We start from the raw sequence: 24,551 nt of genomic DNA, 5'->3' as shown, positions 1-24,551 counted from the left end.
CCAGTAACCTATCATCTAAGTCCCTGCCCCTACCTCTAGGAATTCAGGCACGCCCATCACCTAAGGGTGGAACTTCCCTCCCTCTACCATGAAGACAAGGTGGTACCAGTTAAACCCAGTTCCCTGTCATCCACTAGGTAGTCAAGATGGTGCCAATCAGACCCAGTCCCTTTATTTTAGCAGGACCTAGGGTGTTGAAGCTTAGTGCCCTTTGCTCATTGCACCGATGGACACCCAAAGCCACTAGAGATGGATGGCTGCTTGATCAAGGCCACAGGGTGTGTGAGGGGCGGAGCTGAAGTGTTAGCTTCCTCATTCCTCCTTGGGAAAGCTCCAAATGCCCCATTGACCTGATCTTGCACCACTTGTCTCCAGAAGCCCAGTCAAACATGGTCTTCTGAGAAGGAGGGCCTTGTCTCAACACAGGTAGGCCAGGAGTTCTTGGTGGTAAGAGCAGTGTGGCCGGTGCTAGGTGTTACCCCACAGCCCCTCCATAACCTGGATCTCAGCAGAGCTGGCCTTCGCAGCTGGTTTCTTTGCACAATCGTCCAACCCTTACCACCTTATAGTGACCCAGGAAGGGCCAGCTCTGTTGTCCAGGGTCTTAGACTTGCATGAGGCCCTGTATTTAGATGTTGAGAATGGGTGGAGGGTGGTTCACCTGTGCCACATACTCAGCCCTGCTCTGAACTGCAGCGTCCAGTGCCTTGTTCTTCTGTTTCCTTCTGGTTAGCTCTGAGATGCCCATAAGAAGGCTCAAGGAAGTTGCTCTGTGACTCTCTGCCTGAGTCAGCAGGGGATTGTGTAAGATGTAAGAGACCAGAGGGCTGGAGCCAAAAGTGTTGCCTTTTTGCTGAAGATAGGCCTTTGGGGCCTGCGCAAGTTGCCTGAATGTTTTCACATATACTTAAATGAAGTAAGGTGCCACACCCATTGCATTTTGGGTGAAAGGCTGCTTCCGATCTGTGGAGTTGGAGCACTTTCTTATAAACCAGCTAGGCCTTCCTAGGTGGCCAGACTTCCATTGGTACTTGTTCCTGCTTAGGTTTCCTCATGTGGGGAGATTCCCTTTCATCTCCAGGACAGAGGTGGGCTAGGCCAGCCTGGAGTATTCCAGGAGGAAAGCTTGCCTGTGTTATAGGAGTCTTTGGTTATGGTGAATAAGTCAGTTTTTGAAAATGGTTCCTAAAGAGGCCATGATCCTCTTTCCATCGGCTCTGCTTGGGACACCGACTCTTTCAATATGGGCCTCCTGTCTGTATCTGGTGGTATGAGTCATTGTTGAGTCTTATAGGCCAGAGGCCCCTGGAACTCTTACCTCACTGGGCTCCTGGGTGGACACCCCTCAGAGTGGAAGATTTAGGTTGCTGTTTGCTCTTTCTGGTCTTGGTTGGCCGGGTGGACTGTAGGCTATGAAATAACATTTTGTCAGGATCAGAGACATGTAGATTCGATTCTTATGCTGTGCAAAACTGGACAGATAGCAACATTCTGAGCTTTCTCATCTGAAACATGAGGACAATAGGACCAGTATTATGGGGTTTATTGCTAGCAGTGCACAGCTTCCAGGAGAGAGTGAGGCTGCTGGCCCTGGCTGGTAACACAACAGTATGATTAGGTGCCTGAGGGTCTCAGCAGGCAAGGATGACTTTCCTTTGGGCTTCACCAAAGTAAAGGGTCCATTTTCAGTAGGTAATTCAATTAGATCTTTAGCCTCTTGGCCAAAGACTGTCACTTGAAGGCTGGAGGGCACCAGCAGAGCTCTGACTTTTAGATGGTAGCAACCAGGGAGGATGGCCCTGCCTGGCTTCATGGATCATTGGCTCCAGAGTTCCAGGAAGAGCTCTAAGGGCCCATAGCCAGCAGGTGCCCTGGGGTTGTTAATGGGCACCCAGATAGGTCATTTACCCTCTCTGGACTTCTCTCAGTTTCCTTGTCTCTAAAATGAGCATTGTTTCCTAAAGTTCCTGCTTTGAACTCATGCTCTGACATGTGACACCCCCTGGCAGCACCCCCTCTCCCTGCCTGCAAGCTCCTTTGTGGGGTGAGTTCATTTTAGTTCTTCCTTTAAACACACACACACACACACACACACACAATGGGGAATAAAAAGATGATCAGGGCCCCAGTAATGTGAGAAGAGAACTGAGGTATGCCATGGGGTCTGATCTGAGGACGGGGCTCTAGGGGGGATTGGGAGCAGCGAGCATGCGTCTGGGGTGGTGACTGGAACCAGACTTGAATGGGAGCCTGCCCCTGCGCAGCACAGTGCTCCCGCGTTTCTGTCTTGAGGACATGGGCAAACGTCTCGAGGACTTTTGCTTTGTGAGCTCTGGCAGAACAAACTTCCTGTGTCCCTAGTCATCTAGGGGAAGAATTGCAACTGCAGGTCAGCATGACCATTGAGTGTTGCAAGGCAGCCTTCTCTCATTGTCATGGGGACACATGGACTGGCGTGGAGAGCAGTCGGGCAGTTGGGCAGGCCTGGAAAGTCTGTTGTGAACTCTGTATTCAGGGTAACACTAGATGGCCTCGGGCCCTGTTCTGCCCTGACTCTAGCTAGGCTGACAGCCCTGTGTGGGGCTTGACCATGTGGACCTGGGACAGGTTGCAATCGCCTGTCTTGAAGCCCTGGTGAGGATCTTATGTGGGCTTCCTCTGTGTCTCTTCTGTGCCAGGTCCCTTTCCTGGTTGTTAGGCTACAACCTGGAACCAGGCATCCGTGCCCCTAGAGCTTGACTGGGAAGAAGTGATAAGAAAACCCTCTATGTGGGCTAGGTAAGGGCTGTGAGGAGAATCAAGCAGAAGGAGACACCGAGGGATGGCCCCGGAGGGATGGATGGGGCCATTCCACCTGGGAGGTAAAAGAAGGCTACTCTGGAGAAGTGCAGTTGGAGAACCTAATGGAATGAAGGGGGCCAGCTACCAATGTGGATGGAAGACAACCTAACCAAGGGAAGAGTGTCAAGGTTCTGAAAACTCCAGGATTCCCATCTGTCATGTCCAGATGCTTATCCCCACCATATGTCAAATAAAGAGACAGGGTGAAGGGCAGGGAGAGATCTGTTACCCAGCAGCAACAGTGAAGACAGCAGTTCAGTTCACTTTCAGCCATCTTCAGGTGTGCAGACACTGGTGCCTTAGGTTAAACAGGGAGAATTGGGGACAAGGTAGTGAGAAGGGTGGTGAGAAAGGTATGCAGAGTTAAAAAGCATTGTTTTCTAAACAACACAATGTTACTATTTATACAGCATTTGCATTGCATATGTCATTATAAGTAATCCAGAGATGTTTTGAAGTATGTGGGGGCTGAATGAAAATTGTGGGCATCTGAAAAGGTTGCCATCCACTGAGGGGGCTTGGGCCTGAGTCCCCTCCAGGGGAGTACTGTATTTTTTAAGGGTTCAAGAGGCTCAGAGGTGCTCAGTGGTCTCAGAGGGTGCCTTGTGGGATGTAGACCCAGGCAGGTCTGGCTCATTTAAGGAAAGTTGGATGTTTTGGCTTGAAGGCAGGGTGGGAAGGAAGGAAGCACCAGCACACGGGCTGGGTTTTCTTTTAACCAAGTAGGCGGACAGGGCACCATTTATCTAATAAATGAAGAGGAGCAGGGTGAGGCGCAGGAGATCAAAGCTCCACTGGGGCCTGGTCACATTGGAATCTCATTAGCTATATCAGAGATGGATAAGCCAGAGAGACAGCCATAGGGTGTGAGATGCAAGGGAGTGGCCGTAGCTGCAGATCTGGTTCTGCAAGTCAGCAGTGTACAGACAGTCATGGTGAGCCATGGGAAATTGGTTTTATCTGGAGGATGAAGGGCACCAGCACCAAGTGCAGTGAGAAGGGGAGGAAGAGCAGGCAGGGGCAAGGCAATGTGGACCATGTGCCTGAAGCTAGGTGTGTCCACCAAGTGGTCACCACTGAGGTAAGATAAGATGAGAAACAAAGACTTCCAGCTTTTGCAAAAGAGCAGTAAAATCTTTGGGCAACTGGAGGCATGGTGGGGTGACGCTCCCTGCCATTGTCAGTCCTTGACAATGAGAGCAGAGAGGAGTTCATGCTCTGATGGAGAAAATGGGAACTTATCAGCCGGGAGTTGGTGTGGTGTGGGGGTGGTTAAAAGGACCAAGGTGGAGCACATCAAGTCTGTGCCTGTGTGGCCAGTGTTAATTGAAGAGTGGGTTAGCAAATGAATGGGGGTTTGGGGTAGAGCCCTACTCCTTGATGCCTACCATTTTGGTCTTAATCCTCCCTGGGCCCTTGTGTTGTGCTTGGGAGTCCTGGCAGATCCATATCAGTGCAGGGGTTCACGGAGCACTGTGGGGTCCAGGCATAGGAAACTGGGAACACTGGAAAACTGGGCAAAAGCTCAGATTTGTGTGCACTTGCTGAACGTGACATCTGTGATCTTGAAGCGATGAAACCTCCCGAGGCTTTCATTGAAGGAGCTTTGACTTCCCATTTCAGCTATATGAGTCTGGTGTTGTATAAAATGGGCAGAGGCAGGTGGCTCACAGCTGAAGAATACACTGAAGGGAGTTGACAGTCAAGGGGAGACCTAGCTCGGTTATTTATCCTGAGATACCTGAAGGTGTAAAGTGGTTAACAGAAAAACAGGAGGCAGCTTGACTTGCCCTCAGCGTGATGCATTTGGTTTCAGAGGAAAACTCCTCCCTGCCTTAGGAGCCTGCTTGGTAATTTGGGTATGTACTTGCCCTTAGCCCTAATGGGCTTCTGCAATGGGAAGAGGGGTCTGGGGACACTTCTTGATGAGCTCACTGCTTAGGTCAGACTTTTTTTTTCTTTTCTGGTGCCAATCCTAGGTCTTGAACTTAGGGCCTGGGCACTGTCCCTGAGCTTTTTTTTTTTTTTTTTCTTTAGGTTGTGGGGCCTGAACTCTGGGCCTGGGCACTGTCCCTTAGCTCTTCAGCTGAAGGCTAGCACTCTACCACTTGAGTCACAGCACCACTTCCGGCTTTTTTTTCTTCTGCCTATGTGGTGCTGAGGAATTGAACCCAGGGCCTGATGCATGCAAAGGCAAGCGCTCTACCACTGAGCCACCTTCCCAGTCCTGTCCCTGAGCTTTGTTGCTCAAGGGTAGCACCTTACTACTTGAGCCACAGCTCTACTTCCAGCTACTTCGTCTTCTTTTTTTTTTTTTTTGTTTGGTGCTTAATTGGAGGTAAGAGTCTCACAGAATTTGCTGCCTGGTCTGGCTTCAAACTGCAATCTTCAGATCTCAGCCTCCTGAATAGCTAGGGTGACAGGTGTAAGCCACCAGCACGTGGCCAGGGCAGGTTCATTTAATTCATTACTTAGAACCCAGCATTTCCTGAGCGCATGTGAGCCCCTGTAGGGGACATGGGAAGATGCCCCGCCCTGGCCAGTGAAGGGCATGGGTAGCTGCTTCTCTGTAGTTTGGGCCTGAGGAAAGGAAGGTGGTAGTTTGTGTTCCTAGCTGCCTGATCCTGTGCTGATCCTCACCTGTGTCTCACACACCGAAGACTGTGTAAGCACACCCATCCTGAATGGGGGAAGATGTTTCACTCTACAGGGTTTTCCTCCCCAACTGGGTCATAGGACCACTGGGGGTTGAAAGGGCATGTCCGGCTTTCAGACAAAGTAGGTGCTGGTGACCTGCAGAGATGGAATTTCCTTTTCTTAGGGTAGAGAGCTCCTGTCATCTGTAGGACCAAGGGGCCATATGGGACCAGAGCCAAGAGCCTCTCTGACTGGCATGTGGGTTTTGCTCTAACTTGAAGCATGTTTGTGTTCACAGTGCTGGTTTCTGACCTAACTTTTCTTTCCTTCCTTTTTCTCCCTGTCCACTGCCCCTGCTTAGTTGGCTGGAGTTGTCTTCCTCGGCGTTGGGCTGTGGGCATGGAGTGAAAAGGTAGGTGGAACCCATAACAGGCCGCAGTTACCAGGCAGATCCATTCCTTGTGTCCCCTCCCCCAGTCTGTTCTCTGACAACAAGCCTTGCTGTTGCAGTGGGGCCTGTCTTTATAGACCTGGCCCTTGGGGCTGGCTCTGCTGCCGGCAGTAGGGTTGCACTGCTGTGGCCACTGCTAAGCCAGTAAGGCTTCGGGAGGTTTCAGATATGTGAGCCTCCAGTGGTTCCCTGGCTCCCCCTCCCCTGCTCCCCATTTGTGACTTGGGAGCAAACAAGCACCTGTGCTTACTTCTGAGGTACTGGCCCACAGGAAGAAGCCCTGAGAGCAGGGAGCCCTGTGGTGGGACCGGTCTTTAGGCCTGTGGATTTCTAGCCCAGCCTAGGAGAGGTGAGGAGGGGAGACCAGGCTCATACTATGCAGAAGGACAAGGGACAGTTGGTATGCCAGGGGTGTGAGACTGGCCAGGGGCAAGGTGGAGCCCTGGGGCCTTCCTTGCCCTGTGGGAGGTTGATTCCAGGGAGGTGGTGAGCGGTGAAATCCCTACTGGACCAGGGAGGGAAGAGGACCGAGCAAGGGGCTAAGGGAAACGGAAGCCCCATGTAGAGTCCTAGGCCCTTTGTTCCTTCAGTGGTTCCTTCCTTTGCTCCAGGAACACTTAAGTGTGGGCTTTCCTGTCATGAGCTTTATGGACTATGTAAGACCTGTCTTTGTGTTTCAAAGTGGTCTGTGAACCCCTAAATAGCAGCATCTGGAATGCAGTGTTCCTTTGTCCCAGTGACCCAGAAACGGATGTAAACTGTGACTCACAGTGCCACCATGTGGCTGCTTCAGGGGCTGCAGCGTCCTGATGGGGCCAAGACCTCAGTCTGGGGCTGGCTGCATAGCTTGCCTGGGCAGCCTGCTCTTTTCTCCTTCCCTGTTTAGATCTCACAGAACTTTTCTATGTGGCTGCCACTAGCCACACACAACTATTTGTATTTAAATGAAGTTAAAGTATATACAAACGAGAATTCAGTTCTTGGTATCTCTACCCACCTTCTCAGTGCTCAGTGACCACCTCTTTGGGCAATGCCAATACTAAACACCTCCACCACACAGAAAGTGCTATGCATAGCACCGCAGCCTTTACCTGCTTTGCACCAGCACTCCACCAGAGTGCTCATTGTGAAGCTGCGCCTGGCCAATTTGGCCACAGGACTCCCTATACCTCCCTACCCTCTACTAGGGCCTGGCAGAGGCTACCTGTAGGCCACACAGAAAGCCTGAGGTCTGCCTGGCAGGAACTTCATGGGAGGGTCTCTGAGGGTTGAGGTGGCCAAGGATGCTGGGCAGAGGGAGCCTCTAAAGCACCCGCAGAACCATACTCCAGCCTGGCTCTTAATGATAGGACAGAGCCTTGGGAGGCCTCAGACCTGACCCCCCCGCCCCCTTCCCATACCCAACCCCAGGTACCCTTGGCTCCCCTTCAAGGCTGAGGCTGCCCTGCTTTCTCTGACTCTTCCAGGGTGTGCTATCCGACCTCACCAAAGTAACCCGGCTCCATGGAATTGACCCTGTGGTGCTGGTCCTGATGGTGGGCGTGGTGATGTTCACACTGGGGTTTGCTGGCTGTGTAGGGGCCCTGCGGGAAAACATCTGCCTGCTCAAGTTTGTGAGTACCCCAGATCTGGGTGGGATACAGAAAGGGTAAGGGGTGATGGGGTAAAGGGGGAGGCTCTGCTGGGCAGGCCCATGTGGGACCTGGCTCACAGTGGAGGCAGGGGCCAGCCCTCTGTATCCTGCTGCCTTGCTGAAGGTAAGACTTGGGGCATAGGCCTTGCTGAGCAGGCTCTTCACCCAGGAGCACTGGGGCCCTTGGTGAGGGGGAGTCAGCTGTGTGTGTGTGTGTGTGTGTGTGTGTGTGTGTGTGTGTGTGTGTGTGTGTGTGTGTGTGTGTGTGTGTGTGTGTGTGTGTGTGTGTGTGTGTGTGTGTGTGTGTGTGTGTGTGTGTGTGTGTGTGTACAGGTCCCTCCTTCCTCTCCTCTGCCTTTTATCTCTGCCCAGAAGTTCTGAAAGGATTGTTTGTCTGCTTTTCCACCTTTGCTCTTCCTGGCTAAGATCAAAAGATGTTGTCAATTTCATTAAGAAATCATTTCCTTTCTCCAGGGTATGTGAATCTGTTGGCTATGCAATGCAGAATCCTTAATTTTCTGGCCGAACTGCTCGTTATCAAGAGTTTAGTTTTATGTTTAGATACAAATTCATTTTTAAATGCATACAGCTCAAATTAAATAGCACCTGGAGGGGGAAACACATTATTGCATTATTTTAAATAATCTATTATTTGTTGAGTTTATTAGGTCAAGCTTTCTTAGTTTAAAAAGCAAAATACATATATTTCTTAGGGTGTTTTTTAAAAAAATTCTCTTAAAAATACTATGTTTAAGCTTGGCATAGTGGTGCACACCTATAATCCTAGCTGCTCCGAAAGTGGAAGGAGAATGGAGCGTTTGGAGCAAGTCTGCATTACATAGTGAGACCCTGTCAAAATAAAACAAAACCAAAACACCAATAGGGCTGGAATGGCTCTCAGTAGAATGCTTGCTCGAGGTCCAACATTTTGATCTTTACCCTTGCAAACATACAATAACAAAAACACTCCTGAAAGACAAACCAAAACAAAAAACCCCAACTATGTTTAGCATTTCGCTTCCTGTGGCAAAGCGGTCTGGCTTGCTTTCTGACAGAGGCCTCAGACCCTGCCTGGGCAGGAGGCAGTGTGGACCTGTGGCTGCAGATGGATGCAGAGGAGTGACAGGTGTTCCAGGGAGGCACATTGCTGACCACCCTGTGCTCACACACAGGGATGCTGGCAGGAGAGAGTGCTGCTAAGGAGCTAGGTGCCTGTGGGAGTTAGGTGCTTAGTCTCCTTGTCCCTAAAGTAGAGGTGACACATGAGATTTCTGGGAACTCAGACGGTTGATTGTGCATGGACAGTAGTTGGATAATGTGACTGTAGGCTCTGTCAGGAAGAGTGAGGGCCTGTGCTCCCTGACCAGGTGTCCTCTTGTGGGGGAGGGCTCGTTGTTAGGAAATGATAGGCAGCTCTCGTTGGAGTGTTCTCATCCTTTTGGCTTGTTGCATCCTTACCAGCAGTGCACTGAGTGCCCTGTTGACCATAGTGCTTGCCCCTGGCTGACAATGGGGCATTGCCGGGCACGAGGGGTCTCTGTATTGCAGGCTGTGCAGCAGGCCTTGGTGCAGGGTTGGATGGGGTACACTGCAGGGCCACTCTAGTGGCTCTGTGACTCTACACTCCATCCTTGTCCCTGTAGTTCTGCGGGGCTATCGTGCTCATCTTCTTCTTGGAGCTGGCGGTGGCCGTGCTGGCCTTCCTGTTCCAGGACTGGGTGAGGGACCGGTTCCGAGAATTCTTCGAGAGCAACATCAGATCCTACCGGGATGACATTGACCTGCAGAACCTCATCGACTCCCTGCAAAAAGCAGTAAGTGCCACTCCTGATGGGCTCCAGGTAGAGCTCATACTCTCTTGCCTTTACCATCCTGCTGCTCCAAGCCAAGGCGGGGTGGTGGCGGGGGGGGGGGGGGGGGTAAGGCCTTCCTCTGCAGTGGCTTTTCTGCCTTCAGTGTGGCAGACAGCAGGAAGGCCATGGAGTATCAGTTGTGCTGGCTCATGATGGGCTGATCCAGGCTCCATCTCAGTGTATCTTCCCCCCATTTGCAGTAGGCAGTAAGTCCTGGTAGCCATCCATTCCCAGGAGCCCAGTCCTCCCTGTCCCCATGTTTTAGGACCCAGCTGTTTCCAGGCTTGCCCAATATCCACGCTGGCAGCCACAGGCCCCTTTGGGACCTTGGGACTCATGGGGGTAGGTAGGAGTGGGCAGAGTTCTTCCCTCCAAACTTGTGACTTACTGTCTGAGGCTATTCCTGTCCCTTTCCTGGGGGGTGGGTGGGGGGGGGGAGCTTTCCCCTTCCTGTTTGAGAAGGGCAAGTTGCCTGAAGGAAGCTTCCTCCTGTGGAGGGCTGTGACCTCTCTGGAATTGTCCCCAGGGAGAGGGATGTCTAAGCAGTTCCAGCCTGTGGCCCTCAGTCCATCTGCTCCCTTTCTTTCTTCATGTGCACCTGGAGCCTTGGACCCCAGCCACCCTGGTCCTCTGGGAGGAACCCACGCCCTGCCACAGCGGCCTACACAGAGACCTCCTGTTTGATCTTTGTTCTACCAGAAAGCTCAGCTTCCGAGAGACCTTTTCTATGGAACGCTTGGTTCCAAGGAGAAAACAAACTCGGAAGCCCTGAAAATAACTCTGATCCACTGTTATTCTTAGCCACGACTTGGATCCCCTTGTTTTGTGTATCAGAGCACCCAGCCGAAACCATTTATTTATATCACCCAAGAGTCCACCAAATTGTTGCTCCTGACCTGTGTGGGTCTGTGAAAGGCCCCAGATCCCAGCTGTCTTCCCACGTCCTCCTGTTCTGTTCGGCATCACAGTTTCTCTGTTTCATGCTCACGTGGCCATCAGCCTGCCGTCTTCCTCATTCGGGTTCAAGCGCTCCTTCCCTGCATTGCCTAAAGAACATTGTCTTTTTCTGTATCAATTCTTTTTACCCATTTTTCTTCAAGAATACCTTCAAACTCCGGATCCTCTTGCCTTAGCTTCTGAGCATTGGGATTATAAGCAGGGTGTATGCTTGATTTCTTTCCTTCTGAAAAAAAAATTTTTTTCCAGATCCAGAAAGTTCTAGAACTTTCTGTGTTTGCTGTATTAGGGAGTCATTAAGACATATGGCATAGTGAAAGAGTGGGGGTAGGGAAGGTGGGATTTTACACGAAAGGAAAGCCAAGGCAGTCCGTGTGATCATTTGCAGTAACGACATCCACTCACGTGCTGGCCACAGGGGTAGGGCAGGAGTGAGATCTTCTCTCCGGTACTGTTCTCAGCATGGCCATGTGCCTCCAGTGTTGGGTTTCCACATCTGTAAACCAGGGAGGACGTTGTTTGCCCTGGAGTGGAGGGCTCACATGTAGGCAGGGTTGCTGTGTTGCTGTTCTCTCTAATCATGACTCTTGTCCCATAAAGAGATGGGCCAGCATAGCCCCTTTGGTGTTCCCTGGGAGGAGAGGAGCGTATGGAAGGGGCCCGATAGGGGAGAAGGGGCTAGGAGGTGGACGAGTCCAGGGAGAAGGGAAGGCTTCTCACAAAACAGGAACCGGAGCTGAGCTCCCCGACCTGTGCTGGATTGGGGGCACCGATGAGTGAGCCTCGGATGTCATGGCTGCTCATTCCTCCTTAAGAGGCTACCAGTGGCGTCATCTAGCATCTCTGTGGGCCTCATTTCTGCCATGCCAAGACCCATACCCTGTACCAGTGTCGCTGACATTTATCAACTTCTCTGGTTGCAGAACCAGTGCTGTGGGGCGTATGGCCCTGAGGACTGGGACCTCAATGTCTACTTCAACTGCAGCGGTGCCAGCTACAGCCGCGAGAAGTGTGGGGTGCCCTTCTCCTGCTGTGTGCCAGATCCCGCGGTAAGTCCGTCGTGGAGCCCACGTGGCTCCTGCAGACTCTCAGAGTGCCCTGGGCTGACTCTTCCTGCAGACCCAAGGTGTTCGCCATGCTTTCTCCACCCTACCCCAGGCTCTTACATCCTGAGGTCCTGCATGTCATAGCCCCCCCCGGGCTGCTCACCTGTGTCCTCCGAACTCAGAACTCCACAGGGCCCACAGAGCACAGCCTCTCTAGGTGGACAATTGATTTCTATTCTTTTTCTGTTCACCTTGTTTCATTCCCGCACCAAGACACATGTCATTGGGGTTCCAGAAATTGAGTTTTAGGGTGACAATGGAAGATGTGTTCCCTTTGCCTGAATTGAGTCTGAAAAAATCTGAGCCCTTTGCAAAGTCTGTGTGCAGTTCTTGTATGGCTGGGACTAGGTCACCAGGATCTTGAGTATCAGCTGTGAGCATGCGGGCCGTGAGCCGTGGGCCAGAACCTCTGTGTCAGGGGCAGCTTTTCCTCATTGGGTCTGAGGCTGCATTTGCTGCTGTTACACAAATCGTGGCTGAGGTCTCCAAAGGTGTCTGGGAAGTAACACCAGTGTAGTCAGCATTGCATTTAGCAACTGAAACTTTTACTGCCTACCATAAAGACTGGCAAACTGTGGATCAAGACTCAAATCTGGCCTGCTGTTTCATATGACTTGTGAGCCAAAGATGCTTTTAGCTAATTCTAAGTGATAGTTGTAGTCAGTTTTTGGTCACTAACAAAATATGCTGAGATAATTAACTTAGAAAGAGTAAAGGTTTATGAGGTTAAGAGTAATAGCTGAGGGTAGAGTGCATGTTTAGCATGATCTGCAGATAGAGCTGTGTCTGTTGGTTTGTGCATTGCCCTTCATCTCTCTTGCTATAGAAGAAGCGTGGAGATGGCTGACATAATTACTCTCTAGCTCTGAACAGGGACAACCATCCCAGCCTGAGGATGGGAGCTGTGATGGGATTTCCTCAGGTGTTTGCTGGTGCTAGGTTGTAACCTTTCTAGAACTTTGTACTATCAGCTAGCTATTAGCGAGAACAATATTGATGACTTTTCTTGTTTTTCCTACAGCAAAAAGTTGTGAACACACAATGTGGCTACGATGTCAGGATTCAGGTGAGAACCCCAGCATACACGGTTTGAAGGGAGCTGTTGGATGACAGTTCTTTAGGTTTTGCTCCCTGTAGTCTAGCAAGTTGCTTTTTGAGTCCCGGAGCCTTTGGTTCAATGGTGACCTGATTGCAGCCTGCCCTGGGAAGAGCAAACATGGGAGACCAGGGCTTGTGCCTTTTCCTGGAGAGGTCTCTGTCCTCAGCTCTGTCCGTACAGATCTTTCATGTCATTTCATTTCATTTCACTTTTATATTGTTCTCTCTCACTGTGTGTGTGTGTGTGTGTGTGTGTGTGTGTGTGTGTGGTGTGTGTGTTGGTACTGGGGCTTGAACTCAGGACCTGAGTGTTGTCACTGAGCTCTTTTTGCTCAAGGCTAGTGCTCTACCACTTGAGCCACAGCTCCGCTTCTGGCTGTTTGGTGGTTAATTGGAGATAAGAGTCTCATGGACTCCACTGCCCAGGGCTGGCTTCCAAGTGTGATCCTCAGATCTCAGGCTTTTGAGTAGCTAGGAGGACAGGTAGCTGACAGGGAGCTTCTTTGTAGGGGAGTAGGGTGGGGAACTCCATGTGTACACAGATTCAAGACTGTCTCCCCACAGTTGAAGAGCAAGTGGGATGAGTTCATCTTCACAAAAGGCTGCATCCAGGCGCTGGAGGGCTGGCTTCCGAGGAACATTTACATCGTGGCTGGCGTCTTCATTGCCATCTCCCTGCTGCAGGTGTGGCCCCAGGGACCCGAATCCTCGAACCCTTGTCCAGCATGGGAGTGATGTGAGAGGAGCTGAGAGCCCAAGGCCAAGGGGCTCTGTGTGCTTCCGGACCGCAGGGTGCCTATAACTGTGTGTGGGGTTCAGCTCTGATTCCTCTCCTCACAGTCCACTCCCTGAATTGAGGCTGGAAGGGTGTGGGCCCTTCTGGAGGGTCCAGAGGCCTCCTCAGAGCACATCACTAGAGGCTGGATGGCGGTGCTCGGGTGTCTGTCCCCTGGTGGGTGGGTGGAAGTGGCAGCGTTTAGGAGGTATTGAGCTATGGAATGGAAGATGACATTTCCACACAGTGGGAACTCGGGTCGGGCCATCCCCTCAGGACCGCTTTCCTGTCCCCTGGCCTCTCAGGGGGGTTTTCCCTTCTACAGGGGACCCTCTGGCCACTGTGCTCGGTGACCTCCTTTGCTGATCAAGGCTGTCAGTGATTGGAAACCAGCTTTCCCCTGTGGAGGGACATGATGACTACGGGGTTCTCGAGATGCAGGGAGAATGGGCTTTTCCTAGCGCCGATGCCCACTGAGAATGCTGGCTTTGGTTTCAGATATTTGGCATCTTCCTGGCGAGGACCCTGATCTCAGACATTGAGGCGGTGAAGGCGGGCCATCACTTCTGAGGCGCCGAGTGGAGCAAGCGGAGCTGAGCCATGCCGTGGTGGAGGCCAGGGCCACCACCGCCCTCACCCCGAACGTCCCCTGGGAGGGACGCTGCCAGCGCCACGCAGAGCCAGCACCCCGTCTTCGGCATCAGCGGGACCTGACCTCTCTGTTTCTGTCTGCTGGTGCTGAAGACTGAGGGCTCCTTCATACACGCCCAGAACTTGAGATGGGATCCCTTCTCCCCCAGGGTATATCCCAAGCTAGAGAATGTGTCTTTCTAGGGGGTGGTGACTGAGGACAGACATACAGGCAGCAGGGAGGGCTTGAGTCTGAGAGCAGCTGCCCCGTTCCTCACTCCACACCTCGGGCAGTGGCCTAGCCTGGGGGCGGGGCACCCTCACGGAGGGCGGGGCATCGAGGAGGACAAGGCTCCACCTCCATCAGGTCAAACAGCACAGGGACTGTCCCTAGGAGAGGAGGAGGGGCCTGGTGGACACGGCTTGCTAGTGGTATCTGTGGGGTTGAACAGGAGCCTCAGCCATGTTCTAGTGAAGTAAGCCTGAGCCAGGGTGTGTGACATGTACCAGCTCCTGCCTTTCCCCCTGGACAGAACAGCCGCCCATCTCCTAGCATTAAGCTCCAGGGCCCCCTGGTGGGCAGAGGTGGGGGACCCGCTTCTCTGCCGAGAGCTGGCTCTCAAAGATCTTCAAGAGTGTAAATAGTTTATTTATAGGGGTAAGGATGTTCCCACACTGTACCTTCATTCCCCCTCCCCGACCCCCAGAATTTCCTGTTAAGCAGCCTTATTGGTGTCTAGGACTGAAGCACCTCCTTTCGGTTCCCCAAGTCTCCAGAACCAGGCCGCCTCCCTCCCACAGCCCCCACATCCCACAGCTTCCCCCAGCCTCCACCAACCAGTGGGTCACCCTGCTTTTCCTCACTGTTTTCTGGTCTTGGTGCTACTGAAATTGTCACCCAGAATTTAAATCCTGCCCTGTCCCTCCCTACAGCACGCCTAGAGAACCCCAGCCCCAGATAGCTGACTTGGAAACCTAGCACCTGCCATGCTCTTCCTGGGAGCTACACCCTCCCACAAGCTCGCCATGTTTGATCTCTAACTTTCCCAGGGACCCCTCCCCTGCCGTACCTGTGGTCCCCGTGTCTACTCTTCCCCTCAGGGCTGTTCCGGGGCTTACTCTTGGAGATGAAGTCTGGCCTGTACTGGCTTCTAGTGGTCACCTACATGCAGAGCCAAGACACAAGTGTCCATCTTCGGCTGGGCTGCGCTCATGCTTCTCCCTGGATCGTTATCTGTCTGTCCTCACTGTTCAGGGATCGAGTGCTACTTCAGTCACCTGCCACTGTGGCCGTAAACATTCTAATGTGGTGTATTTTGGTGATACTGGTGGATGTTTGTTGATGATGATGATGATGATGATGATGATGATGACGATGATGACGACATTACAACTTTTTTTTTTTTTTTTTTACAATTCTCTGTAGACTAGAGGAAGAAGAATGCTTGTGTTTTTAGGAAGCGTGATGCTTCTTTGACTGCCAAACTCTTTTATGGAATATATCTTTGTATTAATGTTGCTGTTTTGGTTGTTTTTGTTTTGTTTTGAGTCCTCATCAAAATGGTGTTAAGCATCTCAGTAGTAAGCATAGCAATGGAGGACACCACTCCACCGAGGAGCACCGACAGGAAGTCTAGGCTGTCCCTGGCGTACGTCACACTCACCCTCTCTGTGTAGGGAACAAGTCAGACAAGTGTGTGGCTCCGGGTCCTACCACCCCCAGCTTTAAGTTTGAGCTGGAAGGACTTTAATTCACATGGGAGGAAACGTGCATCAGGTTGTTTGTGTCTCTGCAGCCCTCGGCAGTATTACAGAGCCAAGCTAATGAGCTCAGGGGTCCTGTACCTGGTTGGAGTTTGGACTCTGTGCCGTGCAAAGCTGCATGTCCTGATTTGGATTGCCCATCTGTAGTGGTGTGTGTGTGTATGTGTCCGTCTGTCCATCTGTCTGTCTGTGTCTGACCTAGCCTTCTGGGGAGTATTGGTGGCTGCACTGATACCATGGGCTCTGGACAGCTCCTGCTATCCCATCTGCCCAGGTCACAGTCCCTGTTCAAGGTCAAGTATAGCCATGACTGCCAAACCTGGGTTTGTGTCCTGATAGTTTATAAAAATTGGGGGAGCTGGGTGCCGGTGGCTCATGCCTCTAATCCTAGCTATTAAGAAGGCTGAGATCTGAGGATTCTGTTCAGAGCCAACCCAGGCAGGAACATCTGTGAGACTCTAATCTCCAATTAACCACCAGAAAACTGGAAGTGGCACTGTGGCTCAAGTGGTTGAGCACTAGGCTTGAGCTGAAGAGCTTAGGGACAGCATGCAGGCCCAGAGTTCAAGACCCATGACCGACTGAAATTAAAAAAAAAAAAAGGTTGGGGGCCATTTCAGTCCATCTCTGAGTAGATGTGATGGATGAAAACCACAGATCAAAGTCCCCCAATACCATGGCACCCACCACGAGGCTTGGGGCCAGCCTGGCTGCCCTGAGCCCACCTTTCCTGTCCTTGGGCTGGACAGAAGCACTGTATAACCTGCACCCTCTTCTCCTTACACACTCACTTCAGTGTCAGTACCCCCTTCCTGTGACCTGCCAGCTCCTCTCTAGTCTTTGCCTTGACATTCCCCTGCCAGTTCTGTCTCTCACCTTTCCTTCCTGTAGTACCATTGCTTTCTTTTCTCCATTTCCCAGCTTCTGGCTGGTCTCTCTGCCCTCCTCAGCCCGTCTCCCCACTCCATTTGTCCATTTGTCAGACCCAGACCCTGGCTTGGTCTCTCGCCCCTCACTCATGCTCTGGGCCTCCCTTTGCTAACCCTCCCCTCGGTGAGGCATACGAGTGCCATTTCTGACCTCTTCTCCCCATCCTTTGCAGGCATTGGCTGGCATTGTGTGCTTTTGCCCTTCTTAGTGGCACCTAGGGCCTCCCACTGCCCACAGGACAGAGCTGTGTCCTGAGCAGGAAGGCCATCTGCACAGCTCCATGAGAAGCCTAACACTTGATTTCCTTATACAAATAGCACTAAAGATGAATGGGTAGTGAACCTTACCAGAATACGGAGTGCTCGTGGTACTGGGGATGGAATAGCTTCATTCTTTCACTAGAACAGCTTGCAGGAAACCATTTTTTATGTCCAAATATGAGGCTCAGAGAAAGGCAAGTTACTGTCAAGGATTTGGAAGGGTAGGGTGTAAACCCTGAACTCCTCATTTCTAATTATCTTGCAGCTAAAGCTTGAGGCTTGGTGGCCTCCAGCCCTGATTCTAAATCTGATTGGCTCCTGCAGAATGAAATCAGCATATGGAAGCAGCCTGAACCCAGCCAATTCCTGAAAGTTCTCAGCTCATGTCCCCAGCAGGCTCTCAGGCATTTGGAAAATGTAGGAAGTGGAAGTGTTGGTTGCCCTGGGAACCTGCATTTGGATGCCTGGCTCAGTGTTGGGGCCCTGTGGAAAAGTGCGGTGTTGAGCCCAAGGAGCTTGCTCCTTGTCCTGGGCTAGAGGCCCTGATACTGGTCCCTGTGTTCACATCTCTACAGGACCTGAGCTATAGGTAGCAGCACTGTGTACCATGCACAGGATGCTCCCTGGCTTTGTGGAAGGTACTTGTTTTCCTACAGCTGAGTTGCTCACACAGTAGGCTTAGGGAGGGCTTTATATGTTGGACATTGTAGGGTCTGACATAGCCTCTCAAGTGGGTTACTCTTAGAAGCTATGGGAAAGGAGACATACATATGAGTGTGGCTCCTGTGTCCCTCCACTGTGGAGTTTTAGATCATCAGCTCTGAAACTGGGAACTGTCTTCTTGGTGGACCTTGGCCAGTGCTTGTCTAATTGTGCTCAGGAAGCTGCTGCTGGGCCTCTGGACAGCCCAGTCCTCTATAGCAGTGGCTGTGCTCATTTGTTCAGATGCTTTTCAAAGATCCAGAGACCATCATCTACCTTTAGGGCCTTTTGAGTCCCCTGAGAAGTCAGAACTAGCCTTTTCTCAAAGGCTGCGTTAAAAGCCTGCCCCTTAAAGTGCTCTTGAGGTTTGGTGTGATGGTGCATGGCCTGTTATTGCAGCTGTGGAGGGAGGTAGAAGTAGGAGGATAATAGTCCAGGACCAAAGTGTGGGACCCAGCCTAAAAATCAAGGCAGAAACAAAATGACTGGGAGCATGGGTCAAGTGTTAGAGCATGAACCTGACTAGTAAACACAAGGCTCAGAGTGCAAATCTCAGGACCCTCCCCCCCCTCCCCCCCAGATGTGTTTTGGAGACTCCAGGGTACTGCAGGGAAATCATAAAATGGGCATTGTAGAATCAGGGTCACTTGGAGAAAGAAAAAAGTTAGAGATGCCTTAATTAAGTGGACATTGTTCTGGGGAAGAAGTTACCAGTGGTAAGATCCTGCTTCAGAGCACACAGAGCAGATTATTCTCTACCAAGCTCCGAGATAATCATGTCCTTATGCATCTACTTCCTGTCCACTGTCTCTTAAAGCTCCAGCCAAACCTTCAAGTGTGGCTTAATGACAACCCACATACATGATCACTTTGGGCTGTAGTTTTGTCACCTCAAACAACTTTCAAATTAGTCCTTTTGAGACGTACTTAAGTAAAAGCAATCTATAGAATGGATAGTGCCTTGTCATCCTAAAGCAGACACTATTAAGTTTCCTTCTAGAAAGTGTCTTCAGAGCTGCATGCAAGCGGGAGTCATTTTACATGGTGTCCTGTGATTGGTTTTACCTTAATACACTGCTCCCAGGGTGTGCATTCAGATCTGGGGCAGGGCTGTGCCACAGCAATGGACCTTGCTCTCCAGGGACCGCTGCTTACTGTCCCAGGTAACAGAAAACCCCACTCAAACCCATCTGAACAATGAAGGGAAGACAGACGCTGGCTCCTGAAACTGGAAAGTCCAGGGGTGGGGTGAGTTTCAGGGCTGGTGTGATCCAAATGGCTCACTGACGTCAACAGGATCGGATTTCCTCTTCTGTCTGCTCTCCTGGCTGGCTTCCTCATCACCTGAGGTTCAGGAAGGGACCACTTCACCTGGGACAAGCCAGGTGTGTCCTTGTGATGGGCCATCCAGGGAAGGGATCGCCCTCCTTCCTTGCTCTTGGAAGCACATGGCAGGCAAACAGCCCAGCAGAGTGCGGGAGGCTTGGCTCACATTCCAGGTTCACTTCTGCAGCTGGATGTTTCCATTGATGCAGTGAATTGCTTTTTGCAAGGGCTTAGAAAAAGCTCATGCGATTAGTTTCTTGGAATGACTTCTTAGAAAGGTTTTTTTTTTTTTTTAAAAAAAAAAGAGTCTTGTGGGCCTGCATGCTTGCTAGGCAGGTTCCCTACCAGTTTGAGCCACACACTGCCCTTTTACTTTGTAGTTTGTTCTTCACATAGGGGCTCATACTCTCACTATGATGAGCCTCTGACTGCAATCTGTCTCTGCCTCCCTCCCAAGTAGCTGAGAGTCACCGTGCCTGGCTCCAATACACACACACACACACACACACACACACACACACACACACACACACACACACTTTAAGTGCCTGGCTCCAATACATACACACACACACACACACACACACACACTTTAAGTTTCTCCAGGGAGATGGGCTTACATCTTAAAGACTGAGTCTTCAATTAACTACCAAAAAAACCCAAAGCAGGGCTATGTTAGCACACATTTCCTTCTACTTCCTACCCATCTTCTAGCAGGGCTCACTGACCCCAGGTAAGTAATCCAGAAGAATCAAAGTCTGCCTCATGGTGAAAAGGGGAGTCTGGAGACTTGCTCCAGGTAACAGCTAGCCACTGTGGAAGGCTGTGGGAGGTGCTGGTGGTCCTCTCTCAGAATGGATGCCTTAGGCCATATCTGTTACCCAAGACCTGACTATCTGCAAAATGGCTTTGTATTTCTTTCTCAATTCACTCCTGCAAACAGACATCTCAATAGTTGCATCTAAACCTGTGGAACATGCCTTCTCTCCTCCCCCCCCCATCCCAAATCCCACCCACCCTTCAATCTGCATCTTTCCATTTCAGCCCAGTGCTCCACCATGTGGGTTTACCTAGGGGCAAATCCAGAAAAGAAGGTATCACCTGGGCTCTTGGGAGTCAGTAGGCTCCCTGTTCTGAAAACATCACACATCTCATCTAAGCAAAAGATGTTAGCAGACATGGTGATAGATTGAGGGCCTGGGTGCTGTCCATTAGTTTTTTTTTTTTTTTGGCTCAAGGCTATCACTACTGCTTAAACCACAGGCTCCATTTTCTGCCTTTGTGGTGGTCAATTAGAAAAATCCCACGAATTTTGCTGCCCTGGCTGGTTTGGAACCATGATCTTCAGATCTCAGTCTCCTGAGTAGCTCCAGGCATGAACCATCACTGCCAGGCACATCGCTGCATTTTTGAAATGTGTCCTTCTTTGTCTGTGGGATCTCAATATTCTTGGAAGCTGTGGGAATGGGAGGAAGGTGTGGAGGTACAGAAAGGAACCTGTAGGGATGCTCTAAGAACTGGCCCCTGCCTGGTGAAATCTCCCTGCGCAGCATGCCTGTGCTTTAATACAATTTTGGCCCTTGTTGCTGTTGTTCCTATAACTTCCCTGCATTAGCTTTCTATCATTATAATAACAAGTTATCTGAGGTAATTAACGTATGCTGAGGGAAGGCTTCCTTCAGCTTACAGGACATGGTTGGATGTTGTATTACTTTGGGCCTGTCAGGAGCATGTGATAGAGCAAAACTCTTCCCAAGAACAGGAAGCAGAAGCAAGAGATGAAGGGCCTGAGCTCCTACAATCCCCTTTGGAGACACCCCCAGTGATCTGGAGTCTCCCACAAGGCCCCTGCTCCTCATGGTCCACCACCACCACCTGCCATTAGAGTCGTCATGGGCTGCGGGGTGGGGGGGCATTTGACATCAAACTAGAATCCCAAGGCTGTGTGTTCTAACACCCCATCTTCACCCCAAGATTACAATAGAACCCAGCAAAGTAGCCACTGTTCACCGTGCTTCTCAGGAATGAGGTTGGAACCAACCTAGGCATCTAGGAGCAGAGTCCTTTCATTTGGTGGCTACTAAAGTGACAACCAGACATCCTCACAGAAAACCTGTGAGCCGAGCACTGGTGACTCACGCCTGTGATCCTGGCTCCGATTCTGAGATCCAAGGATGGTGGTTTGAAGCCATCCTGGGCAGAAAAGTCCCTGAGATTTTAACTTCAATTATCCAGCAAAAAGCTGCAAGTGGAGCTGTGGCTCAAGTGGTAGAGCACTAGCCTTGAAGAAATAAATGCTCAGGTACAGTGCCCAGACTGAGTTCAAGCCCCACAACCAGCTCTTCAGCTCAAGGCTAGCGCTCTACCACTTGAGCCTTTTTCTGCTTATGTGGTGCTTAGGAATCGAACCCAGGCCCTCATGCATGCAAGGCAAGCACTCTACCACTGAGCCACCTTCCCAGCCCTCACCTGTACATTCTTTTTTTTTTTTTCTTTTTTGGTCGGTCGTGGGGCCTGAGCTCTGGGCTTGGGCACTGTCCCTCAGTGGTAGACTAGAGCTCTACCACTTGAGCCACAGCGCCACTTCCAGCATTTTCTGTTATGTGGTGCTGAGGAATCGAACCCAGGGGTTTATGCGTGCAAGGCAAACACTCTACCACTGAGCCACCTTCCCAGCCCACTGTGCATTCTTATCAGTCAACTCGAGGTTTATTTTATCAAGACTCTTCCCACCCCCACTTCCCAACTTTTTTTTTTTTTCAGATTTGGCTTGAAATGATACAAAATAAGTTAACTTGGGACTATTGGTACTCATTGTGTGTTACTGCATAACAAGCCACCCCCAAGTATGGTAATTTCCATCAGCAATACATACGTATCTCGTATCTCATACCTTCCTGAGAGTTAGGAATTAGGAACAGTTGAGCTGTGTAGAGGAGTTTAGGTTCCAGAATGGGAGAGTTAGGATGAACTATTTTGCCAGGGCTGAGATTTCTCCTATGAGCTTCAGATCTTCTACATGCAGTTCGTATAGCATGGTTTCCACAGAGTAAGGAACAAGGAGAGACAGAGACAGAGAGAGAGAGGAAGGAGGAGGAGGAGAGAAGGATGAGGAGAGAGGAAGAGAGAGACAGAAGCCAATCGTCTGTTCTAGCACACCCTCACTTCTGGCACATTCAGTCATACAGGCTAGAGTCAGTGATGGCCACAGGCCTCCAGCATCTTAGTCACAGCAGAGCTTGGGCACAGCCATCATGTGAAGATCAACTACAGGATGGTCTTCCCTGTATTCTGGTATTCTGTATTCTGGTAAGATATCACCCAGAGAAGGGGTTACAGAAGTGTACTCAGGGCATCGCTGGGCCTTGGCTGTGTAATCCAAGGGCTCAGTGAAAGCCATAGGTATAAAAAAGAAGGTGTAGGCAGAAAAACCTACATGTTCCTGCGTGAATGCAGCAACTACTCAGAAAACAATATGCAAAGACTCCTCACCATAGGAACTAGACACACCAAATATTTGGGATGAATGTAAACTATGGAACAGGATCTAGGCTTACATAAGATGGCCTCGGGACACACCATGTTCAGTGTGATGTGTCAAATTCATCTGTGCTTGCCACTCTCCAAAGTAGTTCCCAAACATCCCACTTCCTGGTACCCACACCCTTCGGCAAAGTTATCTGTACCACACACTGACTGAAAAATGGCAGAAATTGATGGCACATTATACCAGACAATTGACAGATTCTGTCTCCCCTCTATCCAGCTACAGTGCCCACTTGCCTGCGATGCCCAGGTCCAAGTGTCTGGCAACTTCTGTGCAGAGCTCTCCTCTGAAGAACTCCACAGCATTTGCATAGACGGGTGAATTCCACCTCAGAAGGTTCCCCCTCCCCGCCCGGCAGTAGGTATTCTATCTTGCATGACTATGTATTGAACAGTGTTCGCCAGTGAACTAACCTGCACCAGTAAACCAACAGATTACCTAGTTGGGAAAGAGCAAGACAAAAGCATAGCAACCAATGAATAAATAAAAGAGTAATTTACCAAGAAAGTGCTAAGGGACACACAGAGCAGAGGAAAGGCAGGAGGATCTGAGTACAGGGGAGTTAGAAAGCTGGAGCTGAACTGGGCACTGGTGGCTCAAACCTGTAATCCTAGCTTCTCTTAAGGCTGAGATCTGAGGACTGTGGTTCGAAGTCAGCTTGGGCAGGAAAGCCTGTGATATTCTTATCTCCAATTAACCACCAAAAAAGCCAGAAGTAGAACTGCTGCTTAAGTGGTAGAGCATTAGCTTTAAGCAAAAAAGCTCAGGGATAGCATAGGCTCTTAGTTCAAACCCCAGGATTGTGTGTGTGTGTGTGTGTGTGTGTGTGTGTGTGTGTGTGTGTGTGCGTGTGTGTGTGTGTGTGTGTGTGTGTGTGTGCGTGCGCATGCGTACTCATGCTATGCATGCACACACACAAAGTTGGAGCTAGCCTGAAGATTTAGCTCAGTAGCAGGTCTGTGGATTTGATTTCCAGCATGACAAGAAAAGAAGCAAGTTGGAGTCAGGACTGGAATTTGCTGTCTGAACCTAGTGGATCCTAGGCAGAGGGAAGAACCAGTGCGAGGTCCTGGGGAGGAGGTGTCTGGTGTGTTTGTCAAGCTTCAAGGCCCAGAGAGAGCCTCGCAAGCTGCAGCCAGTAACACAGGGATGCTGGAGGGAGGTGTTCTTGGATAGGTGGGGAGAGGGACACAGCATGGAGTGTGTGTGGGAGGCCCTTTGGGTCCACATGATCACTTGGGTTCTGATGGAATAAAAGATTTTTTTTTTTTTTTTGTCAGTCATGGGGCTTGAACTCTGGGCCTGGGCGCTGTCCCTCAGCTCTTCAGCTCAAGGTGAGCGCTCTACCACTTGAGCTACAGCGCCACTTCTGGTTTTCTGGTGGTTTTTATTGGAGATAGTAGTCTCACGGTCTCTCCTGCCCGGGCTGGCTTTGAACCTCGATCCTCAGTTCTCAGCCTCCTGAGTAGCTAGGATTACAGGCGTGAGCCACGCCCGGCGGAATAAAATATTTTTGAGCAGAGGAATGACAGACCCTATGCTTGCAAAGGCTCTGGGATGGAAGAAGATTGCCCATTCAAGAGGCTTGGTGCCCTCCCCCAAATCATGCTCTAATTTGTTCTCTTAATGCCCCTACTGATGTGTGTGTGTGTGTGTGTGTGTGTGTACAGGTGTTCTCTTCCTTAGCTTTGTTGCTCAGGGCTGGTGCTCTACCACTTGAACCACAGCTCCATCTTTTTTTTGGTGAGATAAAGAGTTTCACAGACTTTACTGCTTGGGCTGGCTTTGATCTTCCCAATCTCAGTCTCCAGAGGAACTAGGATCATAGGCCCAAACCACTAGCACCTGGCATTAAACATATGTTTTTGAAAATTACTTTGTGCACCGCGTTCCGGATTTTCTCTCCGCATTCCACGGGCCCTCGACTTTCACCTCACCCAGACAATCAACCTTAGTCTTTTTTTTTTTTTAAATCCTTCCTTAGAATCTTTTTGTCTTCATGTGCCCACCTAGTCTTTGTGATAGGGGTAGTGCTCCAGTA

At 50.7% G+C, this 24,551-nt stretch overlaps 1 protein-coding gene across 1 annotated transcript in view; it reads left to right on the top strand.

The window, feature by feature from the left end:
- Positions 1–15,499, top strand: part of Tspan14 (tetraspanin 14) — a 53,380-nt gene extending 37,881 nt beyond the window's left edge. The window contains exons 3-9 of the mRNA XM_042690318.1: positions 5,840–5,890; positions 7,396–7,542; positions 9,206–9,376; positions 11,296–11,421; positions 12,500–12,544; positions 13,141–13,260; positions 13,850–15,499. Of these exons, the coding sequence (XP_042546252.1) occupies positions 5,840–5,890; positions 7,396–7,542; positions 9,206–9,376; positions 11,296–11,421; positions 12,500–12,544; positions 13,141–13,260; positions 13,850–13,921 (732 nt within the window). The 3' untranslated portion in view covers positions 13,922–15,499. The remainder of the gene's footprint in view (positions 1–5,839; positions 5,891–7,395; positions 7,543–9,205; positions 9,377–11,295; positions 11,422–12,499; positions 12,545–13,140; positions 13,261–13,849) is intronic.
- Positions 15,500–24,551: the final 9,052 nt, after the last annotated feature.

This window comes from Dipodomys spectabilis, unplaced genomic scaffold (genome assembly GCF_019054845.1).
Source record: "Dipodomys spectabilis isolate Male_0828 unplaced genomic scaffold, ASM1905484v1 ptg000136l, whole genome shotgun sequence".
In the NCBI taxonomy this organism is placed as follows: Eukaryota; Metazoa; Chordata; class Mammalia; order Rodentia; family Heteromyidae; genus Dipodomys; species Dipodomys spectabilis.
Note: the sequence above shows the minus strand (reverse complement) of the source record. Positions and strands in the feature narration are given on the sequence as shown.